The sequence below is a fragment of the Cherax quadricarinatus genome, chromosome 41 (assembly GCF_038502225.1).
Source record: "Cherax quadricarinatus isolate ZL_2023a chromosome 41, ASM3850222v1, whole genome shotgun sequence".
Lineage (NCBI taxonomy): Eukaryota > Metazoa > Arthropoda > Malacostraca > Decapoda > Parastacidae > Cherax > Cherax quadricarinatus.
The window spans coordinates 5,925,087-5,950,099 of record NC_091332.1 but is presented as its reverse complement, the minus strand read 5'-3'; the positions used below and the strand labels follow the sequence as shown (position 1 = coordinate 5,950,099).

The window sequence follows — 25,013 nt, the reverse complement described above, 5'->3', positions numbered from 1 at the left end:
CAAAAAAAAGTCAAGAGAGAGTGCAGCATAACCCTTCAACCCATCAACTACAACATTCGATACTTGAGGCAGTGAACGTCATTAACATTCCTCCTGACACCGCCCGTGACTCAGTCTAGCCTTGATAGTATATCTCAGAAGACTAGGAAGATGGCGGAGAATATATTCCTTTTCGTCCCAAACCTCATTGGTGAGTATGGAGGGTGAAGGAGTGTGTTAGGTGATGGTAGAGTGTACCTGGTCCTCAGGAACTCTTACCTGACTCTCCTCTCCCTCATCGATCCACACACTCAGATAAGATTTGTAAGGATTTTTAACCCGGAGTGGTTTGGTTTAGCACTCCCTTTTTATTATAATAATAATAATTTTAACCTGGAGGGTTAGCCACCTAGGATAACCTAAGGAAGTCAGTGCGTCATTGATAGGCTTATCATAATTTCAATGACTCAAATCGGGACATTTTTAAGGTTTTGGAAAAAAAAAGCGAAATATACAGTAGGTATTTTTTTTTTTTAATGCAAACAAATAAGAGCTAAAATGTATCATTTTTTTTTTTCGAGGATTACAGAATTAAAAAGAAGAAAATGCATTAAGGATGGAATCTTTGGAAAAACCCCAATAGAAATAGTCACCTTATCTGACTTTTGGGTTATTCTAGGTAATTCACACTATGTATGATAATTGTACTTATGTGTACATGTGCCTAAATAAACTTACTTACAGAAGTGCTTGGTAGACAAAAAACATACTCCATGACATGGCTGAGATTAAGTAGAGAAATGTTCTGGGCCTTAAAATGATTAAAGAGTTGACCCCATTTTTCTGAGGGTCCGTAGTTTGATTCCTGACAAGGGTGGAAACATTAGGTGTGTTTCCTTACACCGGTTGTCCATATTCACCCATCCGTAAAAAAGGGTACCTGGGTGTTAGTCGACTGGTGTGGGTCGCATCCTGGGACAAAATTGACCTACTTTGCCTAAAATGTTCTGTGTAACAAGGGGCTTTCTGTATAATAGTATGTCATTGATGTCATCTAGGCCTGTATACCTTGTACATGTACTTGTAGAAATCAACATATTATGTTTCTGTCTCAGACAAAATGACAGACTGACCAGGACTTTCAAATCAGGGCAGTCCCAGTCTAAACAGGATATATAGTAAGCCTAGTCAGACTGTCTGTCTTATTTCCATTGGTGTCCCTCAGTATTGTCCCCCAGGATGCAACCCACACCAGTCAACTAACACCCAGTTACCTACTCACTGCTAGGTGAACAGGGGTTTACCTGGAGTTTACCTGGAGAGAGTTCTGGGGGTCAACGCCCCCACGGCCCGGTCTTGTGACCAGGCCTCCTGGTGGATCAGAGCCTGATCAACCAGGCTGTTACTGCTGGCTGCACGCAAACCAACGTACGAGCCACAGCCCGGCTGGTCAGGAACCGACTTTAGGTGCTTGTCCAGTGCCAGCTGGGGTAAGAAAACATGCCCAACATTTCTACCCATGTTGGGATTAAACCACGAACACTCAGTGTGAGACAACCAAGATTTGTTGTCAACCAAGCTATGCGATCCTTCAAAGGAATGGATGGATTCTTTGGTGCTGGTGAAGGATCATTGTTCCAAGAAATTAAAGCTGAGCTACACTTTTTTTCTTTTTTAATCAAACTGATTATCTCCTATTTCCCTGCACTGTATACCCCCTATACAGATTTAATGCTACCCAATGACTAGTGATTACAATAATCTTGGCATGCAATCCAGAATCTTATTGGTACATTCTGGATCATACAGTGCCTGTAAAATGGAGGCAATCAAGACAATGTAAGATTTAAATGACAGGTAGGTCATCAGACAAGTTTAGCCATGAAATACTTGTGTAGAGTATTAAAGTACTGTATAACAATTTTGTTGATACTGTGTTATAAGATTAATATTTGGTTGCTAAGTTTTAGTATTAGTTACCATCTTATTCATGTGCTCCAACCTGAATTCATAATGGTATTTGATTTTGGGGTCAGCAATTCATGGATTTCCTTTCTTACAGGTTATGGTCGCATCATATTGGCATTGCTGTCGTTCTACTACATGCCCACCAACCATATCATGGCAGCATCTATGTATATTCTGTCTGGTTTTCTGGATGCTTTTGATGGCCACGCTGCTAGACTTCTTAATCAAGGTACAGTTTTTTGAGTATAGTATTAAAAATATAAATTAGTAAAAACAGCACACTAATTGATTCATTTACATAGTTATTTAATAAGACATACTCTTCAAATTTGAAGGACTCTTGATACAAGGGATCTGAGCTTCTCTCCCCTTCAGATGTAACCTGATTACCTCCCATTCCCCAGCAACTAGTATATCATCTCTTATGGGTTTAGCTTTTCCCTATGAATATAATAATAGTAATAAAATGTATATCGTTTAAAAAAATATGGATGAACATGCACCCTGGTTAAAAAAAAAAAAAAAGGTGAAATTGGAATGAAATTAATTCATATGCTATCAACTATTTTTGAAGAGAACCTGGAGTTTACCTGGAGAGAGTTCCGGGGGTCAACGCCCCCGCGGCCCGGTCTGTGACCAGGCCTCCTGGTGGATCAGAGCCTGATCATCCAGGCTGTTGCTGCTGGCTGCACGCAAACCAACGTACGAGCCACAGCCCGGCTGATCCGGAACTGACTTTAGGTGCTTGTCCAGTGCCAGCACTTTGACAGTATATGAAGATGCTATTCTTCATTATAAATAGTTTAAACATTTAAATTTTCATTTGTTTCATCATATTCTGTAACTGCATGAGACAATACTTTTGAATTCCAAATATGTATTAATATATATGCCCTTTGTGAACATTAAAATGGTATAAAATATCGACAGGTTGTTAGGTAAGACACATATGCAACAGTTAGGTATCTTTATTTCAAAACGTTTCGCCTACACAGTAGGCTTCTTCAGTCGAGAAGAGTATTGTTCCAATACTCTTCTCCAGACTGAGGGACTGACCACCTCAAAACTTCAAGGGTGATGGACTGATTACATCGTCTTCAAGTCTCTTCTGCTTCTATCAACTTTTCTGCACTCGACTGAAGAAGCCTACTGTGTAGGCGAAATGTTTCGAAATAAAGATACCTAACTGTTGCATATGTGTCTTACCTAACAACACATATTCCCTTTGAAGTTATTATCATGTATCAGCTACTGAATCTTTTAAAAGCATAATGAATAGGTTTACTAATCCCAGTATGAAATTTCTCTATTAATGCTATTTTATTCACATTTAAGGAAATACATTGTTCTTACATTCTTAATTATTTTATATATATATACCTTACAGTTACAGATTTTAAATGTGTATGGAAGCTAATGGATAAAGTTTTACTTGGCAGTCTCCTTTTTCTCCTTCCCACTTCCATTTTTTCTTTCTCTTCTTCCCTCCCTTTCAATTCATAATGGGCTGGTTGTCATCTGCTTGTTTCACAATACTTCACTTCTTATTATTCACTGAGAGTTTGCTTAATTTCCCAAAGATGAATTGGTTTGAAACAGTAAAGACAGTTATGTTTTGTAGCAGGAATAACAGGAGGTTTGAAGGTAGGCTCACTCAACAACCAGGAGTTGAACTCAGAATCTCTCATCAGTAAAGCAAATGTGCTGGCCACTATGCCTAGGGGTTCTTATTCAAATGTTATACTGTATTTGTACATAGTATTTTCTATAGAATTTTTTTTGTGAAAGAATTCATTAGTGATTACTTTTATAGTGAGAATGAAATTTAGTCTTATATCTGCATATGTTTGTTTTCTTTCAATCAAATTTATTTTGTTAGGCAAGATGAAATGTTGGATATTGTCATTGTAGCCATGACTGGATCAATTCAATTCAATTCAAAGTTTATTCTCTAGAAGGATTACAATGCTGAGTTTACAGAATTTGGTTATTGTGTGATTTACATGTAAAATAATAATTACAGAGTGTACCACTAGAACACCTAGCATGGCTAGGCATTTTGGGCAGACTTAAATTAAATCTTAAGTTTAAAATATTACAAAATTATGAGGTAAGTTGGTATTATGGCTAAGTGACTAAATACTAGTTTGTGAGTTTAGCAATGTGAATGCTTTTGTTTTGGCACTATACATAGTTTCAGTATTGGAGTATCACAGGCCAACTTATGACTAGTTAAGATTCATTATTTTAAGATTGAGATTGATATTTCTGCTTATGGTCAAATGGGTGAGTGAGTGTAAGTGTTAACCACCAGGGATGTGTCTCCACATGGATCCAGCTTTACCACTGCAGCATTTGTTTGGATTCTTTCTTCCTCCCATTGTTCACTAAGGTGTTGAGCATTTTTCTTTGTGTACAATATATTGTTTCTTTAAGTTTTTTATATAAAATGTTCCTTGCTCTGATTATATTTACAATTCATGTTGTCTCATATTACAAACATTTAAAATTGAAAGTGGTTTATATACAATATTTTTAAATAATTTCTTTTTTAGTGTTGTGTAGCATTTTTTTAGTGTTTGAGAAAATGGTGGTTTCATAAATATATATTCATATACATATTAGTTTACTGAGTATACCAGGAAAAGTGTACGGTAGGGTTATAATTGAAAGAATTAGAGGTAAGACAGAATGTAGGATTGCGGATGAGCAAGGAGGTTTCAGAGTGGGTAGGGGATGTGTAGATCAAGTGTTTACATTGAAACATATATGTGAACAGTATTTAGATAATGGTAGGGAAGTTTTTATTGCATTTATGGATTTAGAAAAGGCATATGATAGAGTGGATAGAGGAGCAATGTGGCAGATGTTGCAAGTACAGTGGACCCCCGCATAACGGACGCCTTGCATAACGGACAATCTGCATAGCGGACGCTTTGATCGCTAAAATTTTGCCCCGCATAGCGCCCAAAAACCCGCTCAGCGGCCTTCGTCCGAGACGCGTCCAATGTGCGGCCTGAGCCACGCTCACATGTTCCGCGGGTGGCATTGTTTACCAGCCAGCCTCCGCGGTAACATCCAAGCATACAATCGGAACATTTTGTATTATTACAGTGTTTTTGGTGATTTTTTTCTGGAAAATAAGTGACCATGGGCCCCAAGAAAGCTTCTAGTGCCAACCCTACAGCAATAAGGGTGAGAATTACTATGGAGATGAAGAAAAAGATCATTGATAAGTATGAAAGTGGAGTGCGTGTCTCCGAGCTGGCCAGGTTGTATAATAAACCCCAATCAACCATCGCTACTATTGGTGGTACAGCTGCTGCTGCTGCTGTATCACCGTCAGCTGCTGCTGCACTGTCAGCTGCTGCTGGTGTACCACCGTCAGCTGCTCCTGCTGCTGTAGTACCGTCTGCTGCTGCTGTAGCATCATCTGCTGCTGCTGTAGCATCGTCTGCTGCTGCTGTAGCATCGTCTGCTGCTGCTGTAGCATCGTCTGCTGCTGCTGTAGCATCGTCTGTTGCTGCTGTAACATCGTCAGTTGCTGCTGTAGCATCGTCTGCTGCTGCTGTAGCATCGTCTGTTGCTGCTGTACCACCGTCAGCTGCTGCTGCTGCTGCTGTAGCACCGTTGTTGGTGTGGCTTATTGAGAATACCAAGAAACAATTAACCCCAGAGGATTTGCCACCCAGGATAGCCCAAAAAAGTCAGTGTCATCGAAGACTGTCTAACTTATTTCCATTGGGGGTCCTTAATCTTGTCTCCCAGGATGCAACCCACACCAGTCGACTAACACCCAGGTGAACAGGGAAAATGCCTGGAACTAGTGCTCATATTGGTGAATTTAGAGCCAGCAAAGGTTGGTTTGAGAGATTTAAGAATCGTAGTGACATACACAGTGTGATAAGGCCTGTTCTGGAAGAAAATACCAAACAGGACCTACAGTACTCAGGAGGAAAAGGCACTCCCAGGACACAGTGTCTCATCAGTCATTGCTGCATCTTCAATAAAGGTAAGTGTCATTTATTCTTCATTTAGTAGAGTAGTACATGCACAATATATATTGTGCATGTACTACTCTACTATTGTGCATGTATCCTTCTCTTTGTGTGTAGGAAAATGTATATTTCATGTGGTAAAATTTTTTTTTTCAAACTTTTGGGTGTCTTGTACGGATTAATTTGATTTCCATTATTTCTTATGGGGAAAATTCATTCACATAGCGAACATTTCGCATAACAGCCAGCCCTCTTGCACGGATTAAGGTCGCTATGCGGGGGTCCACTGTATATGGAATAGGTGGTAAGTTATTAAATGCTGTAAAGAGTTTTTATGAGGATAGTGAGGCTCAGGTTAGGGTGTGTAGAAGAGAGGGAGAATACTTCCCGGTAAAAGTAGGTCTTAGACAGGGATGTGTAATGTCACCATGGTTGTTTACTATATTTATAGATGGGGTTGTAAAGGAAGTAAATGCTAGGGTGTTCTGGAGAGGGGTGGGATTAAATTTTGGGGAATCAAATTCAAAATGGGAATTGACAGTTACTTTTTGCTGATGATACTGTGCTTATGGGAGATTCTAAAGAAAAATTGCAAAGGTTAGTGGATGAGTTTGGGAATGTGTGTAAAGGTAGAAAGTTGAAAGTGAACATAGAAAAGAGTAAGGTGATGAGGGTATCAAATGATTTAGATAAAGAAAAATTGGATATCAAATTGGGGAGGAGGAGTATGGAAGAAGTGAATGTTTTCAGATACTTGGGAGTTGACGTGTCGGCGGATGGATTTATGAAGGATGAGGTTAATCATAGAATTGATGAGGGAAAAAAGGTGAGTGGTGCGTTGAGGTATATGTGGAGTCAAAAAACGTTATCTATGGAGGCAAAGAAGGGAATGTATGAAAGTATAGTAGTACCAACACTCTTATATGGGTGTGAAGCTTGGGTGGTAAATGCAGCAGCGAAGAGACGGTTGGAGGCAGTGGAGATGTCCTGTTTAAGGGCAATGTTTTGTGTAAATATTATGCAGAAAATTCGGAGTGTGGAAATTAGGAAAAGATGTGGAGTTAATAAAAGTATTAGTCAGAGGGCAGAAGAGGGGTTGTTGAGGTGGTTTGGTCATTTAGAGAGAATGGATCAAAGTAGAATGATATGGAAAGCATATAAATCTATAGTGGAAGGAAGGCGGGGTAGGGGTCGTCCTCGAAAGGGTTGGAGAGAGGGGGTAAAGGAGGTTTTGTGGGCAAGGGGCTTGGACTTCCAGCAAGCGTGCGTGAGCGTGTTAGATAGGAGTGAATGGAGAAGAATGGTACTTGGGACTTGACGATCTGTTGGAGTGTGAGCAGGGTAATATTTAGTGAAGGGATTCAGGGAAACCGGCTATTTTCATATAGTCGGACTCGAGTCCTGGAAATGGGAAGTACAATGCCTGCACTTTAAAGGAGGGGTTTGGGATATTGGCAGTTTGGAGGGATGTGTTGTGTATCTTTATATGTGTATGCTTCTAAACTGTTGTATTCTGAGCACCTCTGCAAAAACAGTGATAATGTGTGAGTGTGGTGAAAGTGTTGAATGATGATGAAAGTATTTTCTTTTTGGGGATTTTCTTTCTTTTTTGGGTCACCCTGCCTCGGTGGGAGACTGCCAACTTGTTGAGAGAGAGAGAATTAGAAAATAAACAATACTTAATCTTGCTATAAGATGTTTAATGTAAAAGGAATGTAGATATAGTATTACAATTAGCTGATTATGTTTAGATACTGTCATTCACAACAAGCAAACACTGCTGATACTTAGTAATATTTTTCAGTGATACATCTTTGTCACAGTCTTTGCCATAGGCCCATATTGATGAGTCAGAAGTAGACAGTTTTTAAATCCATGATTTCAAAATCATGGCAGTCAATATAAAATGGCAGTAATTTATGCAGTCATAATGGTCCTCTTTCTTGTTTCTGTCTTTCTTTTTTTTCCTCTCACTTTTTTCTTTCCTCCCTCAAAGGGGTGTCCTGATTCATTTCCTACAGAAAAGGTACAACACATGCAGCTGAATACAGCTCTTGTTTTTGGAACACTGCTTTTATTCTTTACCTTTATTCAGCTCCTGAGAGCTGAGATGAATGACTTGTATAGGTTTATTTCTTCATGAATGTAATACTGTACTGTATAATAGTAACCTACCCGTCTGAAAGAAAAAAAAAAGCTCCACCGTTTATTTGATAAATTTCAAGTATAGTTGAAATTTTCTTTTTATGTCATCTTTATTCTAGAGATGTATTTCTATTCATTTACAGGTACAAAATTTGGTGCAATGCTGGACATGCTAACAGACCGTTGTGGAACAATGTGTTTACTGGTCACACTGAGCCATTTCTACCCTCAGTATATGTTCTTCTTCCAGCTCGCCATGACTATTGATATAGCCTGCCACTGGCTTCACCTTCACACGTATGTTGTTTTGGATTACAGTTTTGCAAAGTTACTAATCAGTAAGGTCTTAAAATGGCTCCTGTAATATTTGTAGCTTTTACTTTTATAGTGTTTTAGATTTTGTTAACCAACATCCCAAAATATTTCAAAATTATACAGGGACTTGCAGTTTATGAGTGTTCAAATTGTATTTCTTATGAGGTACCCCTGAAAATGCACTCCAAATGTAAGTCTTGTTATACAGTAGGGCTCCGCTTTACGGCGTTTCGCCTTATGGCATTCCGCTAATACAAATTATGACCAGAACTCGCTGTACGGCTCCCCCCATCTGACTTTCTAATATGGTCACTGTGCCTCACTCGGTTTGTTTACATTCTCCGTGATAATAATAATAATAACTTCTTTATTTACTACAAGTACATGTACTACATGGTATACAGGCCTAGCTGACATCAGTGACATGCTACTATATAGAAAGCCATTTCTTATGCAGAGCATTTCAAGCAAATTAGGTCAGTTTTGTCCCAGGATGCAACCCACACCAGTCAACTAACCCCCAGGTATCTATTTTACTAATGGGTGAAAGAAACATGCCCAATGTTTCTACCCTCACTGGGAATTGATCCCAGACCCTCGCCACGTGAAGCGAGAGCTTTAGCCACCCTGGTGGCCTGGTGGTTAACGCTCTCGCTTCACACGGTGAGGGCCTGGGTTCGATTCCCAGCCAGAGTAGAAACATTGGACGTGTTTCTTTCCACCTGTTGTCTATGTTCCCCATCAGTAAAATGGGTACCTGGGTGTTAGTCGACTGGTGTGGGTCGCATCCTGGGACACTGACCTAAGGAGGCCTGGTCACAGACCGGGCCGCGGGGGCGTTGACCCCCGGAACTCTCTCCAGATAAACTCTCCAGAAACCAGGCCACAGGGCACCGTGAGCACTGCGTTTCTCCATTATGTCTGGAAACTTTCCAAAATTTTAAGTATTTTAAAGTTGTTTCATGTTTTATATATACGTACTCTGATAATTATACTTATGTATACTTGCACCTAAATAAACTTACACACTGTGCTGTTGTGCAGGTACACATTAAAATCACTAAGTGTGTCTTATTAGGCTTGATGCTATATTAATAATAAGAGTAATATGCAATAATAATCACTCTGAGGCACGCTAAATGTTGTACATTATGTTAATATAAACATTTTCATTAATCTATGATACTTTTTCAAAATTATATAATAAACATGCTACTTAACATATAAACATGATAAATACACCCCACAGTAGAATAAATTAGCATAAATATTATGAGATGTTACGTGTAGATGAACGTGTATCAACCATAACCAGATGCGTTCATCTGTTTGTTTACATCTTCCGTATTTCTCTCCTCTCTCATTTACTCATTCTCTCTCTCGTTTATTTTTTTTACCTAGTTTACTCACCTTTCACCCTACATTAAGACTACAGATATTTTAAAGTAAGTACAGCCTCTCCTCACTTAATCACGGAGTTCCATTCCTAATACCATCTCTCCTCTCTCATTTACTCATTCTCTCTCTCGTTTATTTTTTTTACCTAGTTTACTCACCTTTCACCCTACATTAAGACTACAGATATTTTAAAGTAAGTACAGCCTCTCCTCACTTAATCACGGAGTTCCATTCCTAATACCACATTGATAAACAAATTCATCGCTAAACAAGTGGGCTTGTCAGCCATCTTTGATATTGCTTTAATGTCACCCTTGCACTATTTATAACAATTTTAGTATATTTTTAAATGTTTATACAGTAGTGTACTGTATATTGTAATAAACAGAGTAGAGGAAATCAGCTCTAATATACATTATTTGGGTATGCATACAGGTCAGAGAGCCCGTCGTAAGACTGAGTCGTTGGTAAACGAGTACGTTGCTAAGCGAGGAGAGGCTGTAATGAATGTACTGTGTGTGTATTTTACTTTTTATTGTTTTAATGCTTAATTTTATTGCTAACTTAATATATGTTAGTGTAAACTTGTTATCTGGCATTTACATGCATTTATGAATGGAAAAAATGGTGTTCTGCTTTCTGACAGTATTATTATTATTATTATTATTATAATCAAAAAGAAGCGCTAAGCCACAAGGGCTATACAGCACTGCAGGGTAGGGAAGGAAGCGAGGGTATTGGATGGCAGAAGGGAGGAGGGATGATCAGTAGGTTACAGAAAACAGCGGGGCAGGGGATAGTATGGGGGTAGAGGGTAGCAAGAGATTGAAGTAGAAAGGGCTGAAGGTATCAGAATTTGTGAAGTAAGTCAGTTGTTGTCAAAAAGTCAATGAGAGAGTCCGGATGAAAGGTGGGTCCATCAGCGAGAAGGGAAGGTAAAGAGAGAGCAGCGGAGCGAAGACGACGACGGAGGTAAATTCTGGGTGCTCGTTGATAAAGTGGGCAGTCCAACAGAATGTGGCTGACTGATAATGGAGCTTGGCAATTCTCACAGGGAGGAGCAGGGCGCCTCTCCATGAGATATCCATGAGTAAGACGAGTATGGCCAATGCGAAGACGGGAGAGAGTAGTCTCCCAACCTCGACACTAGTGATGAGAAGACGGCCAGTAACCTATACTTGGTTTAATAGATTGAAGTTTGTTGCCGAGCATAGTAGACCAACGGTGTTGCCAACGGGTGTGAAGGTGGGAAGATATTGCAGCAAAATAGTCCGTAAATGGAATACCTCTATATGAAACTGGTAAGTCATGTACTGCTGACCGCTCAGCAGTGTCTGCCTGTTCATTGCCCTGTACGTCAACATGACCAGGGACTCAACAAAAAAAAATATCTTTATGCTTGGTAAAGATGCGGTGTAGCCAAAATTGGATACGGAGGACTAAGGGGTGAGGTGTATCAAATTTCTGTATAGCCTGTAAAGCACTAAGGGAGTCTGAGACAACCACAAATGATGACACAGGCATAGATGCAATACAGATAAGTGCTGCAAGGATGGCATACATTTCAGCAGTAAAAATACTAGCCGAAGATAGTAAATGCCCTCATACGACGCTGTCCGGAAACACTGCTGTGAATCCTACGCCGTCAGAAGACTTAGAGCCATCTGTGTACACAGCAATGGGATGAGAATGAGAGTGAAAGTGGTCAAGAAAAAGAGAGCGGGAAGCGACCGTAGACAGTTGGGCTTTCGAGCAAGGGAGAGAGAAAGAACAGACTCGAACAGCTGGAACTTCCCAGGGGGGTAGGGAAAAGTGAGATGCTACATGAACATAGAAAGGTGGTAATTGAAGAGAAGACAAGAGCGAATGAAGGCGAAGAGAGAAGGGACTGAATAAACAGGGGCGGCGAACAAATAAAGAATCTACTAATATCAGTGACCATTCTATAAATGGAAGGATTGCGGAGATCATGAGAGCGTACATAGTAGCGAAGGCAATGGGCATCACGGCGATCGGATAAGGATGGAACGTTCGCTTCTGCATAGAGGCTCTCGACGGGAAGAGCGAAAAGCACCAAGGCATAAACGTAATCCTTGGTGATGAATGGGGTTAAGGCTAGAGAGAGTAGCAGGAGATGCCACTGAATAGATCTGGTCACCATAATCAAGTTTCGATAAAATAAGGGTGGAATGTAGGCGAAGGAGGGTTCGACGATCAGCTCCCCATGAAAAATGAGCAAGGGTTTTAAGAAGGTTCAGCCGGCTGTGACAAGTTGCCTTCAGAGAGGTAATGTGAGGTTTCCAGGATAACTACGATCAAAGAAGAGGCCCAGAAACTTGACTGTATCACGTTCAGGGATACGGGAGCCATAGAGGTACAAAGGATGATCGGAGATGACAGAGCGTCTAGTGAAAGTAATTTGGTGGGTTTTAGTGCTGGAAAATTTAAACCCACGTGTGGTGGCCCAATTGGAAACACGGTCGACTGCATGGTGGAGAGAAACTGTAATGAGGTGACAGTCAGCGCCTGCACAGGCAATAGCGAAGTCATCAACATAGAGTGATGACCAAATATTTGATGGAAGACTAGAGGCCAAATCATTAATAGCAAGGAGAAAAAGTGTTGTGCTCAGAACACATCCCTGGGGGACACCTTCAGCTTGGATAAAGTCCGGGGAGAGCACATTATTAACCCTTTCAGGGTCCGTCCCGTAGATCTACGGCTTTACGGTGAGTGTCCAAACCGTAGATCTACGCCATGAGCTCAGCTCACTCTGATAAACTGTGAGTGGTACATTTGGGCCTAGATATGAGAGAATACATCTATGTGGTATGTGTGCACCACATAAAACAGATCCTGCAGCACACTGTGTATAATGAGAGAAAAAAACTGAAATCATGATTTTTCGATTAAAACAGCAACTTTGCAGTGTTTTTTCGCATGTTTTTTATAGTTGTATTTGCGATTTCTTGGTCTCATTTGATAGAATGGAAGACATATTACAGAAATAGAGATGATTTTGATTGGTTTTAGCACTGGAAATGGCTTGAAACTGAGCTCAAAGTAGCGGAAATGTTAAATTTTTGCCGATATTCAAGAGTAAACAAACGACCTCACACGTCTAATACACGTCAGCTGGTGGGTCTAATATACATTCACAAATATGGTGATGATATTTATACAATTATTACAGTATTGCATAACAGTAAATCTTCTATTTTTTGGTGTGAATAAAAATTCATTATGTGAATAAAAAATCAAAATGGAATTTATTTGTAAAGCCTCAAAATATAACTAATGAACAGAGGAAATGTTAGTTTAGTGCCAGGAATGCCTACATTGTTTATTCTGGACCCTATTTTGAAATTGGAATATTTTGAACTTTGTGTTAAATTGGCCAAATTAACAATTTCCGATCACTTTATTTTGTAGTTGAAACAGTTGACTTGCCGATTTCTTGTGCTCAATCGATAGAATAGAAGTAATACTAGTGAAATAGCTAAGAATTTGGTTGATTGGAATAATGTAATTGGCCTAAAATGGGAGTCAAAGTCGGCAAAATCGCCGATTCGTAAATATCGCTGACATATCAAAATTCGCGAGAGCATAATTTCGTCAATTTTCCACCAAATTTCGTACTTTTTGTTTTATTACCTTCACAAAAAGATTCTCTACGATTTCATAAGAAAAAATAACAAATTTTTTTTTTGAAAATTCTTGGACACTGGTGCGTGACTCCAGATTTGGGCCTTGGACCCTGAAAGGGTTAACCCGAACACGGAAATGCCTGTCAGTTAAAAAGTTCTTAAGGAAGGATGGTAGATTGCCTCGAAGGCCTAAGGAGTGGGCTTAGGCTAAAATATTATACCTCCAAGTTGTGTCATATGCCTTCTCAAGGTCAAAAAATATGGCAATAACTGAGTGGTTATTCGCAAAGGCATTATGAACATAGGTATCCAAGCGTAGTAAGGGGTCTATGGTAGAACGTCCCTTACGAAAGCCATATTGATGAGTGTCTCTAAATACCACACTAAACGTCTATTTACTAGGCGTTCCATCACTTTGCAAACTGCACTGGTAAGAGCAATGGGACGATAGTGGGAGGTTTCATGTCCCGTAGTGCCTGGTTTGCGGAAAGGGAGAACAATGGCGGATTTCCACAGCTGTGGAAGAACTCAACTCCTTGTGACCAAATAAGATTGTAAAGGCATAATAGGACTGCAAGGGCTGACTGATGTAAATGTTGTAGCATACGAATATGAATGTCGTCGGGCCCAGCTGCCGATGATCGGCAAGCTGAGAGTGTTGCCTCCAGTTCTTGAAGTGTAAAAGGCACATTATACTGTTCTTCTCTGAGAGAAGAAAAGTCCAAGGGTGCTAACTCTCTGGCAGACTTTGAGGAAAGAAATGAGGGGCGTAGATGAAGTCCCTGAGAAATATGGACCAGATGATTGCCAATTTCATTGGCAACATCTAGTGGGTTTGCTATATCAACACCGGCAACCCGCAGAACAGGAGCCGGGTCAGGAGAATATTTACCACTCAGTTTTCGTACTTTTTTCCAGACTGCACTCATAGAGGAAGCAGAGGTGATGGTGGAGACATAATCTCGCCAGCAAGTGCATTTAGCGTCACGGATGACACGGCGAGCGATCGCACGCTTCTGCTTAAAATCAAGAAGTCTCTCTGTGGTTCTATTGTACCGGTACCTGCCCCATGCAGCGTGTTTCAAACGTACTGCACGAGCACAAGCAGGAGACCACCAAGGCACGCATTTCTGAGAATGCCTGCCCGAAGTTTGGGGTATAGAATGAGAAGCTGCTGTTAAAACGGAGGACGAGAAGAGGTGTAAAAGCTCATCGATGGAGGACGAAGAAGGAACCTCTCTAAAAACAGTTAGGTGTGAGTAAAGGTTCCAATTTGCCTGATCAAATTGCCAGCGTGGGATGCGAAGAGGTGGTGATTATGAAGAGGAAGTAAGAATGATTGGGAAATGATCGCTGTCATGTAAGTCCGGGAGAACAGACCAAGTGAAGTCTAATGCGGTGGAGGAAGAGCAGACTGAGAGATCGATGCAAGAGAGAGTGTGAGTCCGAGGATCAAAATGGGTGTGAGTACCTGTATTTAAAACATGGAGGGGGTGGGTGGCAAGAAAAGCCTCTAACTGAATGCCACGGGAATCAAAGTGAGACCCCCCCAGAGGAAATGGTGGGCATTAAAATCACCAAGTAACAGAATCGGTGGCGGTAATGACGAAACAAGAAAGGCAATATCCGGAATAGATAATGCCCGAGAAGGAGAGAGATATAAAGAAGAGCGTATACCACCTATGCAGTGGATACGGGCTGCTGTGTAATGCAGCGAAGTACGAACAAATAGCTGATGGTACGGAATATCAGTGCGTAGAAGAAGGGCACTTTCATTAAAGGTCCCATCAGGAAAATTATCTGAAGAATACAATAAATTATAGCCTGAGATGGGAGAGATAACAGTAGAGTGTAATTTTGGTTCCTGTAAGCAAACACCAACAGGGGGAAACTGGGAGAGTAAAATCTGAAGCTCACCCCGATTACCCCTGAGGCCGCGTATATTCCACTGTAAATAGGCCATGATTGGCAATGATAAAGATACCTGAAATCCGCAGGTAAGGGTTCCTAGGGACTAGAGGGGTTAGAAAAGTCCACATGCGGAGGCAGTGGAAAACGTTCAAGCAGTGAAGGAACGGTGCGCTGTGAAGAAAGGAGTTGCGCAGATGGAGCAGAGGAGAGAGAAGGAGCGGAGGGTGGATCAGTGTCCATTGATGGTTTGGTCTCTGCAGTATATTCAGAGATTGCTTCAAGTGTTTCGGAATTCAGAGACGTCATATGGGAGACAATATTGGAAATGGTAGGGGGAGGATGAGTAAAGATTGGAACTGTATTGGACTGTACCAAGGTAGGGGGGAGGGGCGAAAGGGTGGAGGGAACTGGAGAAGCGTGGAAGGGGACAGAAGAGGCAGAAACCTGGGAGGTGGCAGAAGAGGAAGAAACTTGGGAGGGAACAGGGGAGGAAGGTACAGTATGAGGAGGAGGGTGAACCTCTACACTTGTAACAGAGCCAGTGAGAGGGGGAGAACCAGGTACAGGGACAGGGAAGGTAAAATGAGGAGGTGGAAGATGGGTAGGAGGTGTTAACGGACCTTTTTTTTACTTTTGAGAAGTAGAGGGACGATTGGGAGGAGGTATCATACGAGATCTCGTCGCTACTGAGGCGTTGAAGTAGGGACGTCTGAGCCGAGGACAGCAAAAGAATTAGATACAGGAGTGACTATGGGAGAGGTAACCACAGAGGTGGGTGCAGAAGATGGGATACCAGAAGTGGGGGGACGTTTTGAAACACGGGAATAAGAAACACGAGGTAGTCTCCCTTGGAGGCGGAGATGAGAAACTGCCATGGCATAAGAGAGACCTTCTGCCTCTTTGAGGTAACGGATTTCCCGCTCGTTTAAGTAGACTTGACAACGGCGAGAGTATGAAGGGTGAGCCTCATGACAATTAAGGCAAGAGGGAGGTCGATTGCAAGACGTATTAGAATGGTCATCGGCACCACAGACTGGGCATTCGGCGATAGATCTGCAATATTTCGCTGGATGGCCAAATCACCAGCAATTTCTACACTGTTGCGGTGTAGGGATCACCTTTCGAACTTGTAACCGATGTCCTGCTACATAAACTGAGGATGGGAGTTCACGGCTGTCAAAAGTTAAACGAGCCACATTGCTAGGGTATCGTCTCCGCCCGCGGGCAGGAAGAACGTAAGTGTCTACCTTGAGGATTGGGAGATCTTGGAGTTCCAGCTGTTCAAGAATGTCAGTGCCACATGTCTGGAAATTTTGTTGAACTATGGTATGGGGCAGAATGACGGTACCACTACAAGAATTGAGGGAATGATGTTTTTCAAGAGTGACAGGAACAGTATCGATATGGGAAAGACGAGAAAGCTCATGAGCCTGGGTAGCATTCTGTATGGTGATGATGCACGTACTGCTCTTAAGAGCATGAAAAGAAATATCTTTACCAACATGGTGTAGGAGTGCCTTGCCAATACTGTGGTCAGAAAGATAGGCAGTAGAGGAAGTTAGTCGTAAAGTGAAGAATTTAGTCCACTGTGCAGTCTGAAACTGAGCATGGAAAGGTAGTGAAGGACGAGTCGATCTTTTCTGAGAAGAACGAGAAGGTGGAGAAGTATCATCAGCAGGTAATTGTTGTTGGCGTTTAGGCGTGGGACCAGAGTTGGTGCGACGTGGAATGGGTCGGCGATTCGAAAATTGCCGCACCATAGAGGGAGAGGCCGGAAGCATAGTCAGAGGAGAGCGAAAGTCAGATAAATCGAAGGAGTCAGTCGAGGCCTCAGTACCTGAAGCGGGTGAGGAAACAGCACCGGCAAGAGGTACAGAGGCATGAGGAGTGTCCGAAGAGTGGTCCAAAGACGATGCGGGGTCAGAACGGGGTGTGGTATCAAGAAGGGGCCCGGGGGTAGCAGGTTCATGGACTAGGGCTGCCATGGTTAGGTTACTTCTTTCTTTTTTGTTTTTAAGAAAAAAAAAAGAAAGAAGAAAAGAAAATAAAAATAAAAAAAAGAATAAAAAAAGGGGGGACCGGGGAGGGATAGTTCCTAGGAGGAATGAAAGGGCCAGAAATCTCCCTCCGCGCCCAAGAGGACCTCAGCACCGCAAGTAGCGCAGATGCAGCATAGAACCCGTGCCATACCCTACCCATCATGCCAGTAAACCGGCAACCCGGGATAGCAACCTCACATCTGCCGAGCTACCTCGGTGGACAAAAGAGAGGGCGGCCAGAAATCCGCCACAAAGCATACCTCCTTCGGCCACCACCCCCAGAATCCGAAAGGTGGCTTCCAGAGATACACCCGTCGCCCGAGAGACACCCAAAGCCACCCTCCGGGATACCGGAGAGGGATCGGGACATCCCCAGGCAATCCAGATTCCACGGCAAACTACGCCACCGCCAAGAACCTCAACGGAATGGGATGGACCCCGGTACCCTTTCCCCTACCTAGGAACTAGCGTGCCTGTGGGGGAAAAAAAACAAAAAAAACACCAAAGGCCAAAAAGGAAGGGCAAAAGGGAGGGGTGGGGAGGAGGAGGAGGAAAGGAAAAAGGGGAGGATGGGATAGGGAACGGGGGATTGGGGGGTAATTAGGTTCAGTCTGAGGAAGGAGACCGACAGGTCTAATTCCTCAGACCAAGAGCCTCTTCACCACGCCAAGGAGCCCCCCTTGAAGAGGTTTCTGGCAGTAGCCTGGAACCTAACCTGCCATATAAGTGGGGCCCTACTGTATAGTAGGATTCTTGAGGTTATTGAACGCCACAAGAATATTATCATTATAATTACAGTATTTTCCATGGGGAAGTGGAGAAGAATCCTTCCTCCATAAGCCATGCATGTTATAAGAGGCGACTAATATGCCAGGAGCAAGGGACTAGTAACCCCTTATCCTGTATAAATTATTAAATGTAAAAAGAAGAAAAGTTTTATAAGGTTTTCGAGTCCCCCTGCCTAGGGGAGACGGCTGGTATGTTGAAAAAAAAAATACGGTATTAATAAATTCATGGGGAAGTGCTAAACTGTTAGGGGTTATACAGCACCTTGAGAATTGGAGGTAATCAGGTTTCATCCAAAGCACAATATTATGAATACAGTACTTAGCTTCCTTGATGAATGAAAAGGCTTTCATATTCTGCATAGGGTCCAGTGACCCCCCCCCCCCATTACCCTTCTCTTGTTCTTGTCGTGCAAGTATTCCTTAGCTCAAACACATAACAAATCAGCAGTTGTTGAAGGAAGAAGGAGCACAAGCAACAAGATCTGTAGGCTGCCTAGCGGGAATTATCTAAACAATTAACACCTCAGTTATTATGAGCATTTTATAGTACACACTAGTGCTAATAAACTATCTTTAATTGAGCAAGGCTGATTGCATTTTTTGGGGGTCATTGAAGAGACTGAAAATGCCTTTTGATCTTCACACCCAAGCATTATAGTTTATAAAACCTTGTAATAAAATAATAAATGGAAGCCAATAATAATGACATTTATTTCGCTTTCACTGTGGAGTACAATGTACAAAAGAGGACATTCTGTATATATTTGATGTGTTCATTCTCACAAATGAAACTAACTTGTGCTGTTATAATCTTAAAACACAGGAGTATATAGTAGGTTATCACTTAATTTTAACCCTTGTTGATTTAGTGCTTTATTTGATTATAGTAATATTTAATTTGGTATGATTATGGTGCTGTATTGTCTTGTAACATAATCTGATGTGTATTCTCTCTGCAGGACTGTGATGGCTGGCTGCTCCAGCCACAAAGGTCAAGAAGCAAATGCCAATCCTGTTCTGCGCCTGTACTACACATCCCGCCCAGTCCTGTTTACTATGTGTGCTGGAAATGAGCTGTTTTATTCAGCACTTTACCTTCTTCATTTTACAGAAGGACCTATTATAGCAGGTGTTGGTCTTTGGCGTATGATGTCCATTGGTCTCTTTCCCATTGGTGTTTTAAAGTCAATTCTAGCTCTAATGCAAGGTTACAATGCTGCACTTAGCCTAGGAGAAATTGACGTTAAAGAACGCCTGGAAGCTGCTAAAAAATTATATTAAGGAGGCAGTTTCATTTAAATGTACAGCACTAAAGAAATTATCCTTTATAATAATGTTTATATGAAAAATTGTTTCTTTGAGAAGTAATATACAGTATTAATTAATGGAGTGTGAATTACTGTATATAACACATACCATACCCCAAGCTCTTGTCGAGGTCAACCTTGGTCTAGCATGGCACTGAATTAGTACTGGCCTTCACAGTATTTGCTTGGTGCCCTTCAGAATAGGGTTAACCTTTCCACAGATGCATAGAGGTTGAGAAAGATTTGTTATAGCTCTAGGACTAGTCAACTTTACTGAATTGTGCAACACACGCATAGGACCCAAAATCTCGAATCCATTGAAAAATCTAGAACATTTTTTTTGTGAATACATCGAGTAGTGGGTACAAATGTAGCAAGGCTGACCAATAATTTTTAATGGTACAGACACAACAGTACTGGACTCGTCTGATGCTGCTCCAGATCATGGCTTGCCTCCGAGACTGAGCTTGTGGGTTGATCTATTAGTTGTAACTGGGGACCAATTGAGGTTTACATGATAATACAGGAAGAGAATGAAATTAGTATGAGCTTGCCACTCTCCAAATGTGGTGGGAGTTAGGGAAGGCATGTCTAGTGTTCTCACTAGAAACTTGAAATCTGCTATGGTAGTGTAGTGGTCTAGAATTTCAAGAGTAGCTTTAAAACCATTTATTTCTGTGGTTGCATTGATGTATGTGTGTGTATGCATGTATATGTTCTAACCTATATGTGATTGCAGGGGTTGAGTCACAGCTCTTGTATATGGATGTATGTGCATACCTTTGTGTGTGTGTGTGTGTGTGTGTGTGTATATATGTGTATGTGTATATGTATGTGCATGTTTATACACATACGTGCACTGTCCTATCCTCACCCATGTCTGACTGTAGTCCCCTGGCATCATGCCCTCACTGGTTGCCACCAGGCCCACTCTTCCAGCCTCAAGAGCCCCATCATACCTATTTCCAAAGCAATGTGTGTGGATCTTGCCTCTACAACTCCACTCTCCAGTTTGTTCCACTTCTTGACCACTCCATGGCCAAAGAAATACTTCCCGACATTCCTATGACTCACCTGAGTTCTTAGCTTCCAGCTCTGTGTGCATGCGTGCGTGTGTGTGTGTGTGTGTGTGTGTGCACGCGTGTGTGCGTGTGCATGTGTGTGCGCGCGCGTGTGCGCACGTGCACACTCATCTATTTGTGGTTGCAGGGGTTGATTTGCATCTGGCCCTGCCTCTTTACTAGTCATTTCTAGGTCCACTCTCCCTGCTCCAAGAGCTTGATCATACCTCTTCTTAAAGCTGTGTATAGATCCTGTATGTGTGTGTGTGTGTGCATTATTTATTTAATTATATATACAAACATTTATACTTCAAAAGCTTTGTTCATTTCCTCAGAGGTAGAGCAGGTGTATAGGGTGGAACTGGAATTGCTCCTCTAGATTACAAGATTGAGGAGTTTCAACAGAGAAACTGATTCTTCTGAAATATAGCCCTTTTAGGGAGGGACAAGCACCTTGATGCTAATGAAAGGCTTTTGATCCAGTGAATTGGAGCCACCATCCCCTTTCTTGAATTAACCTGTTTACCTCCTATTCCCCGGGTTTAATGTTTCATATGATTATAATCATTACCTGGGATATAACATGGTATTTAATTTCCCTAACAAGATTATTGACCAGCTCTTTTAAGAACACAGAGCTAGCATGCTTTTTCTAAGGTTTAAATGCATCTGTACCTCCCCAAATATGCTGTAAATCATATACCCTACTAACTCAAATTATAAGGATACATCAATGTTTATTATATGTACAATATTTTAGATCATGAGAATTTTAACCCTGTTGTTTGAAAGAAAAAATTTTGCTGAAAAAAATTTTAAATCTGCTGTGCTTGAACCATATTTAGAAAATGATTATAAATCAACCATACATACATAATCCAAACATGCAAAAATTAATGGATTTTATTGAAAGATCATCTCAAGGGAGGTTCCTTGATGCTGCAAAGGGGCTCTTGATGTAAGGAATTGGACCTGTACTTCAATTCCTTAAATTGAGTCTGAATGCCTTCCATTCCCCAGACACTGTATAACCCCTATGAATTTAGTGCACCACCATGAATATAATAAGAATATTAAAAGTGATGAAAGAAAAAATTTCAGTTCTGCTTGAAATTATCAAGAAATATAAATATCAGTAATGTAGAGCTAATACAAGTCCACCACACGTACATAAAATGCCATATAAAAAATTGGTGCATTTTATTAAAAACAATAAAATAAATTTTAAATGAAACTTTTTTTACCAGTTTGTACAAAGCAAATCTGAGCCTTCATACATGAATAATGAACATATAAAACCAATACATTTGAGTAAAATCAAATGGGGGGGGGAGAAATTTTTCTGAAAATGTAAAAAATCTAATCTATATATCTCGACAAGTTGGTACAAAACAAGTGACCTCGCCATACATGCATGGAGGGCATTATTTTATAGACTTGATAACGGATGATACCATTTTCTTCTTGTTTCATCAATGTCTTATTTGGTATTCCGCTGTATAACCCTTGTGGTTTAGTGCTTCTTTTTGATAATAATAATAATAATTATTTGGTATTCTACGTTATTTTTTGTTGGTGCAAGTTGTAGTGGGCTCATATTTTTTGGGTACAAGTTTGCAAAAAATAAAAACATGCAAATCTTTTATTTGAGTTGGTAATGAAAAAAAAAATTCCCTGGATTTTGGAACAGCAGCATTAATGTCTGTTGTCAAATATAACAATAATGAAAATCTTTGAACCAAAATAACAATATATTTGACAAGAGCCTGTGATTGTCCTTACCCTACCTTCTTCAATTTACATAACTGACCTATCATGAATTGGTTCTGCATTTCCATTTCTTAAGTTTCTGCTGTTATTTTTACACTGTATGTAAAGTGTAACAAATGAGTATATCTTGTAAAAATAAGAAAATAGAACACAGTACAGTGCTGTAGTGTATTACAGATTTTATGAGGATGGTAGAGCATAAGTACAGGCTTACCTCGCTAATATGGCAGGTTAGGCTCCAGATTGCTTCAGTACAGCAACTCTCAGCCTTGGCTTTTTTTTTTTTCACTTGCCATTCACACAAAGCCTAAAATCACATTTACACTATCATTAAGTGTGCAATTGCACTAGGCCTAAAAATGATGCAAAAAGAAAAAATTTAAAATTGCCTAAAACCATCTTAAGAGCAAGGCAAGCACCAAAAATAATAAACATGAATACGTATTAGCGAGCGCCATATTAATGAGGTTTGTATTTTATATGTATTAATATATATTTATGTATTTATTTATATAAATATTTTAAATATATTAATATATATTTATATAGTAATTAGGTATTTTATGTGTACTTATGTAGGTACATATTTAATTTTGTTTTGAATATGCAGTTTGTTTCTAGTCTTCATGATGATAGCCAAATGAATACTTCCAAAGTTTAGCACTTGTTTTATTAACACAAACATATAATGTATTTTTAGTGATCAAGATGATAAAAAATGTATAAATCTTGGTTAATTTAAGAGGAATTGTTGTAGGCTTAAGCTTTAACGTTATAATCTTATAAACTGTTTAATATAGTTAGGGCCATTTGTATGGATGAAGAATTTTATTCATTACTTGCTGTATGACCCTTGTAGGTTTAGCACTTCTTTTTGATTATAATAATTATACATTACTTTGCCAAGCTATTTCAACATGTAACTTTTTGTATGCATATCAGTACATATATGCCTGGATGCTGTCATTCTGTGTTTTTCCCCCTTCATAAATGAGCCTAAACAGGTCAGTAAGTGTATTTGGTTTAAAATATGACTCAAGGTTATCTATATGAATATCTTACATTGAGTGTCATCATTTGTATTATATAGATAAGCTGTATAAGGACATACTTAGTATTCCTTATTGTGGAAAAGTGTTGTTGTCTTAGTCTCCTTAATATATTTTATGTTGCTTGGCCAGCAGTGATGTAATTAATAAATGTAAATAAAATGAATTTGTCTAATTTTATTTAAAACCAGCAGGGGCAGAGTTGGAATCAGCAGAGTGTAATGGGGAAGGATAAGCATCAGTAGGAGGGAGCTGAGCTGCAGCAACAGGGTACAAAAGGGTGGAGCTGATAGCTGTATTAACAAGAGTATATTGGAAGAGGATTTGGCTTCAGCAGGGTGGTATTATTATTATTGGAAAAATGCTAAACTCAGAAATGAAAGGTAATCAGATTCAATCCAGCGAAGAATAGCATCCATATTTTTGGATCAAGTCACCTTCCTCGAGGGCAGCAACGCAGAATAGGGAAGGTGTTGTCATCAACGTGAAGCAAGCGGCAGCAAGGTATAACAGGGATGAAGTTAGCAGCAGCAGGGTACAACAGGGGTGAAGCTAGCAGCAGCAGGGTACAACAGGGGTGAAGCTAGCAGCAGCAGGGTACAACAGGGATGAAGCTAACAGAAGCAAGGTGCAACAGGGATGGAGCTAGCAGCAACAGGGATGAAGCTAGCAGCAGCATGGTACAACAGGGATGGAGCCAGCAGCAACAGGGATGAAGCTAGCAGCAGCATGGTACAACAGGGATGGAACTAGCAGCAGTATGGTACAACAGGGATGGAACTAGCAGCAGCATGGTACAACGGATGGAACTAGCAGCAGCATGGTACAACAGGGATGGAACTAGCAGCAGCATGGTACAACAGGGATGGAGCTAGCAGCAGCGCGGTACAACAGGGATGAAGATAGCATAGCCGCAGCAGGGTACAACAGGTGGAGCTAGCAGCAGCAGGGTACACCGGATGAAGCTAGCAGCAGCATGGTACAACAGGTGGAGCTAGCAGCAGCACAGTACACCAGATGAAGCTAGCAGCAGCATGGTACAACAGGGATGAAGCTAACAGCAGCATGGTACAACAGGGATGAAGCTAACAGCAGCATGGTACAACAGGGATGAAGCTAGCAGCAGCACGGTAAAACGGGGATGATGCCAGCAGCAGCAAGGTACAACAGGTGCTGAGAATATTTAAGGAATTGTAGCTACCCTCCCCTTCCTTGGATCACACCTGATTATCTTCTGTTCTGCAAGCACTAGTTGACACCTATAGGTTCAAAATAAACTTACACTTAACACTGGCAAAACCTACTATACGTATTATGTTTGGTAGCAGAGCTGGTGTTGCGCAACTTAACATTAAGATCGACAACACTCTAATTGCCAGACATAATGAGGGCAAATTCCTTGGCCTATACCTCGACAACAACCCAAATTTCAGCACCCATATCCAACACAACAAAAAAAAGTATCCAAAACAGTGGGGATCCTCTCCAAGATACGATACTACGTGCCGCAAACTGCCCTTCTCACACTATACCATCCATACCTCACCTATGCTATCTGCGCTTGGGGTTCAACTGCAGCAACACACCTAAAGCCAATAATAACCCAACAAAAAGCCACAGTAAGAATAATCACTAAAT

The 25,013-nt window shown here is 40.8% G+C and overlaps 1 protein-coding gene across 2 annotated transcripts; it reads left to right on the top strand.

Moving 5' to 3' along the window:
- Positions 1-23,541, top strand: Pis (phosphatidylinositol synthase). 2 transcript variants are annotated; one of them, XM_053786808.2, is made up of 4 exons: positions 1-190; positions 2,042-2,176; positions 8,234-8,387; positions 19,148-23,541. In XM_053786808.2, exons 1-4 carry the CDS (start codon positions 151-153, stop codon positions 19,467-19,469), a joined length of 651 nt encoding a protein of 216 aa, XP_053642783.1. In that variant the 5' UTR covers positions 1-150; the 3' UTR covers positions 19,470-23,541. The 2 variants fall into 2 exon arrangements, with proteins under 2 accessions (XP_053642783.1, XP_069949021.1); XM_070092920.1 differs by lacking the exon at positions 1-190 and adding an exon at positions 1,380-1,836.
- The last annotated feature ends 1,472 nt before the right edge of the window (positions 23,542-25,013 follow it).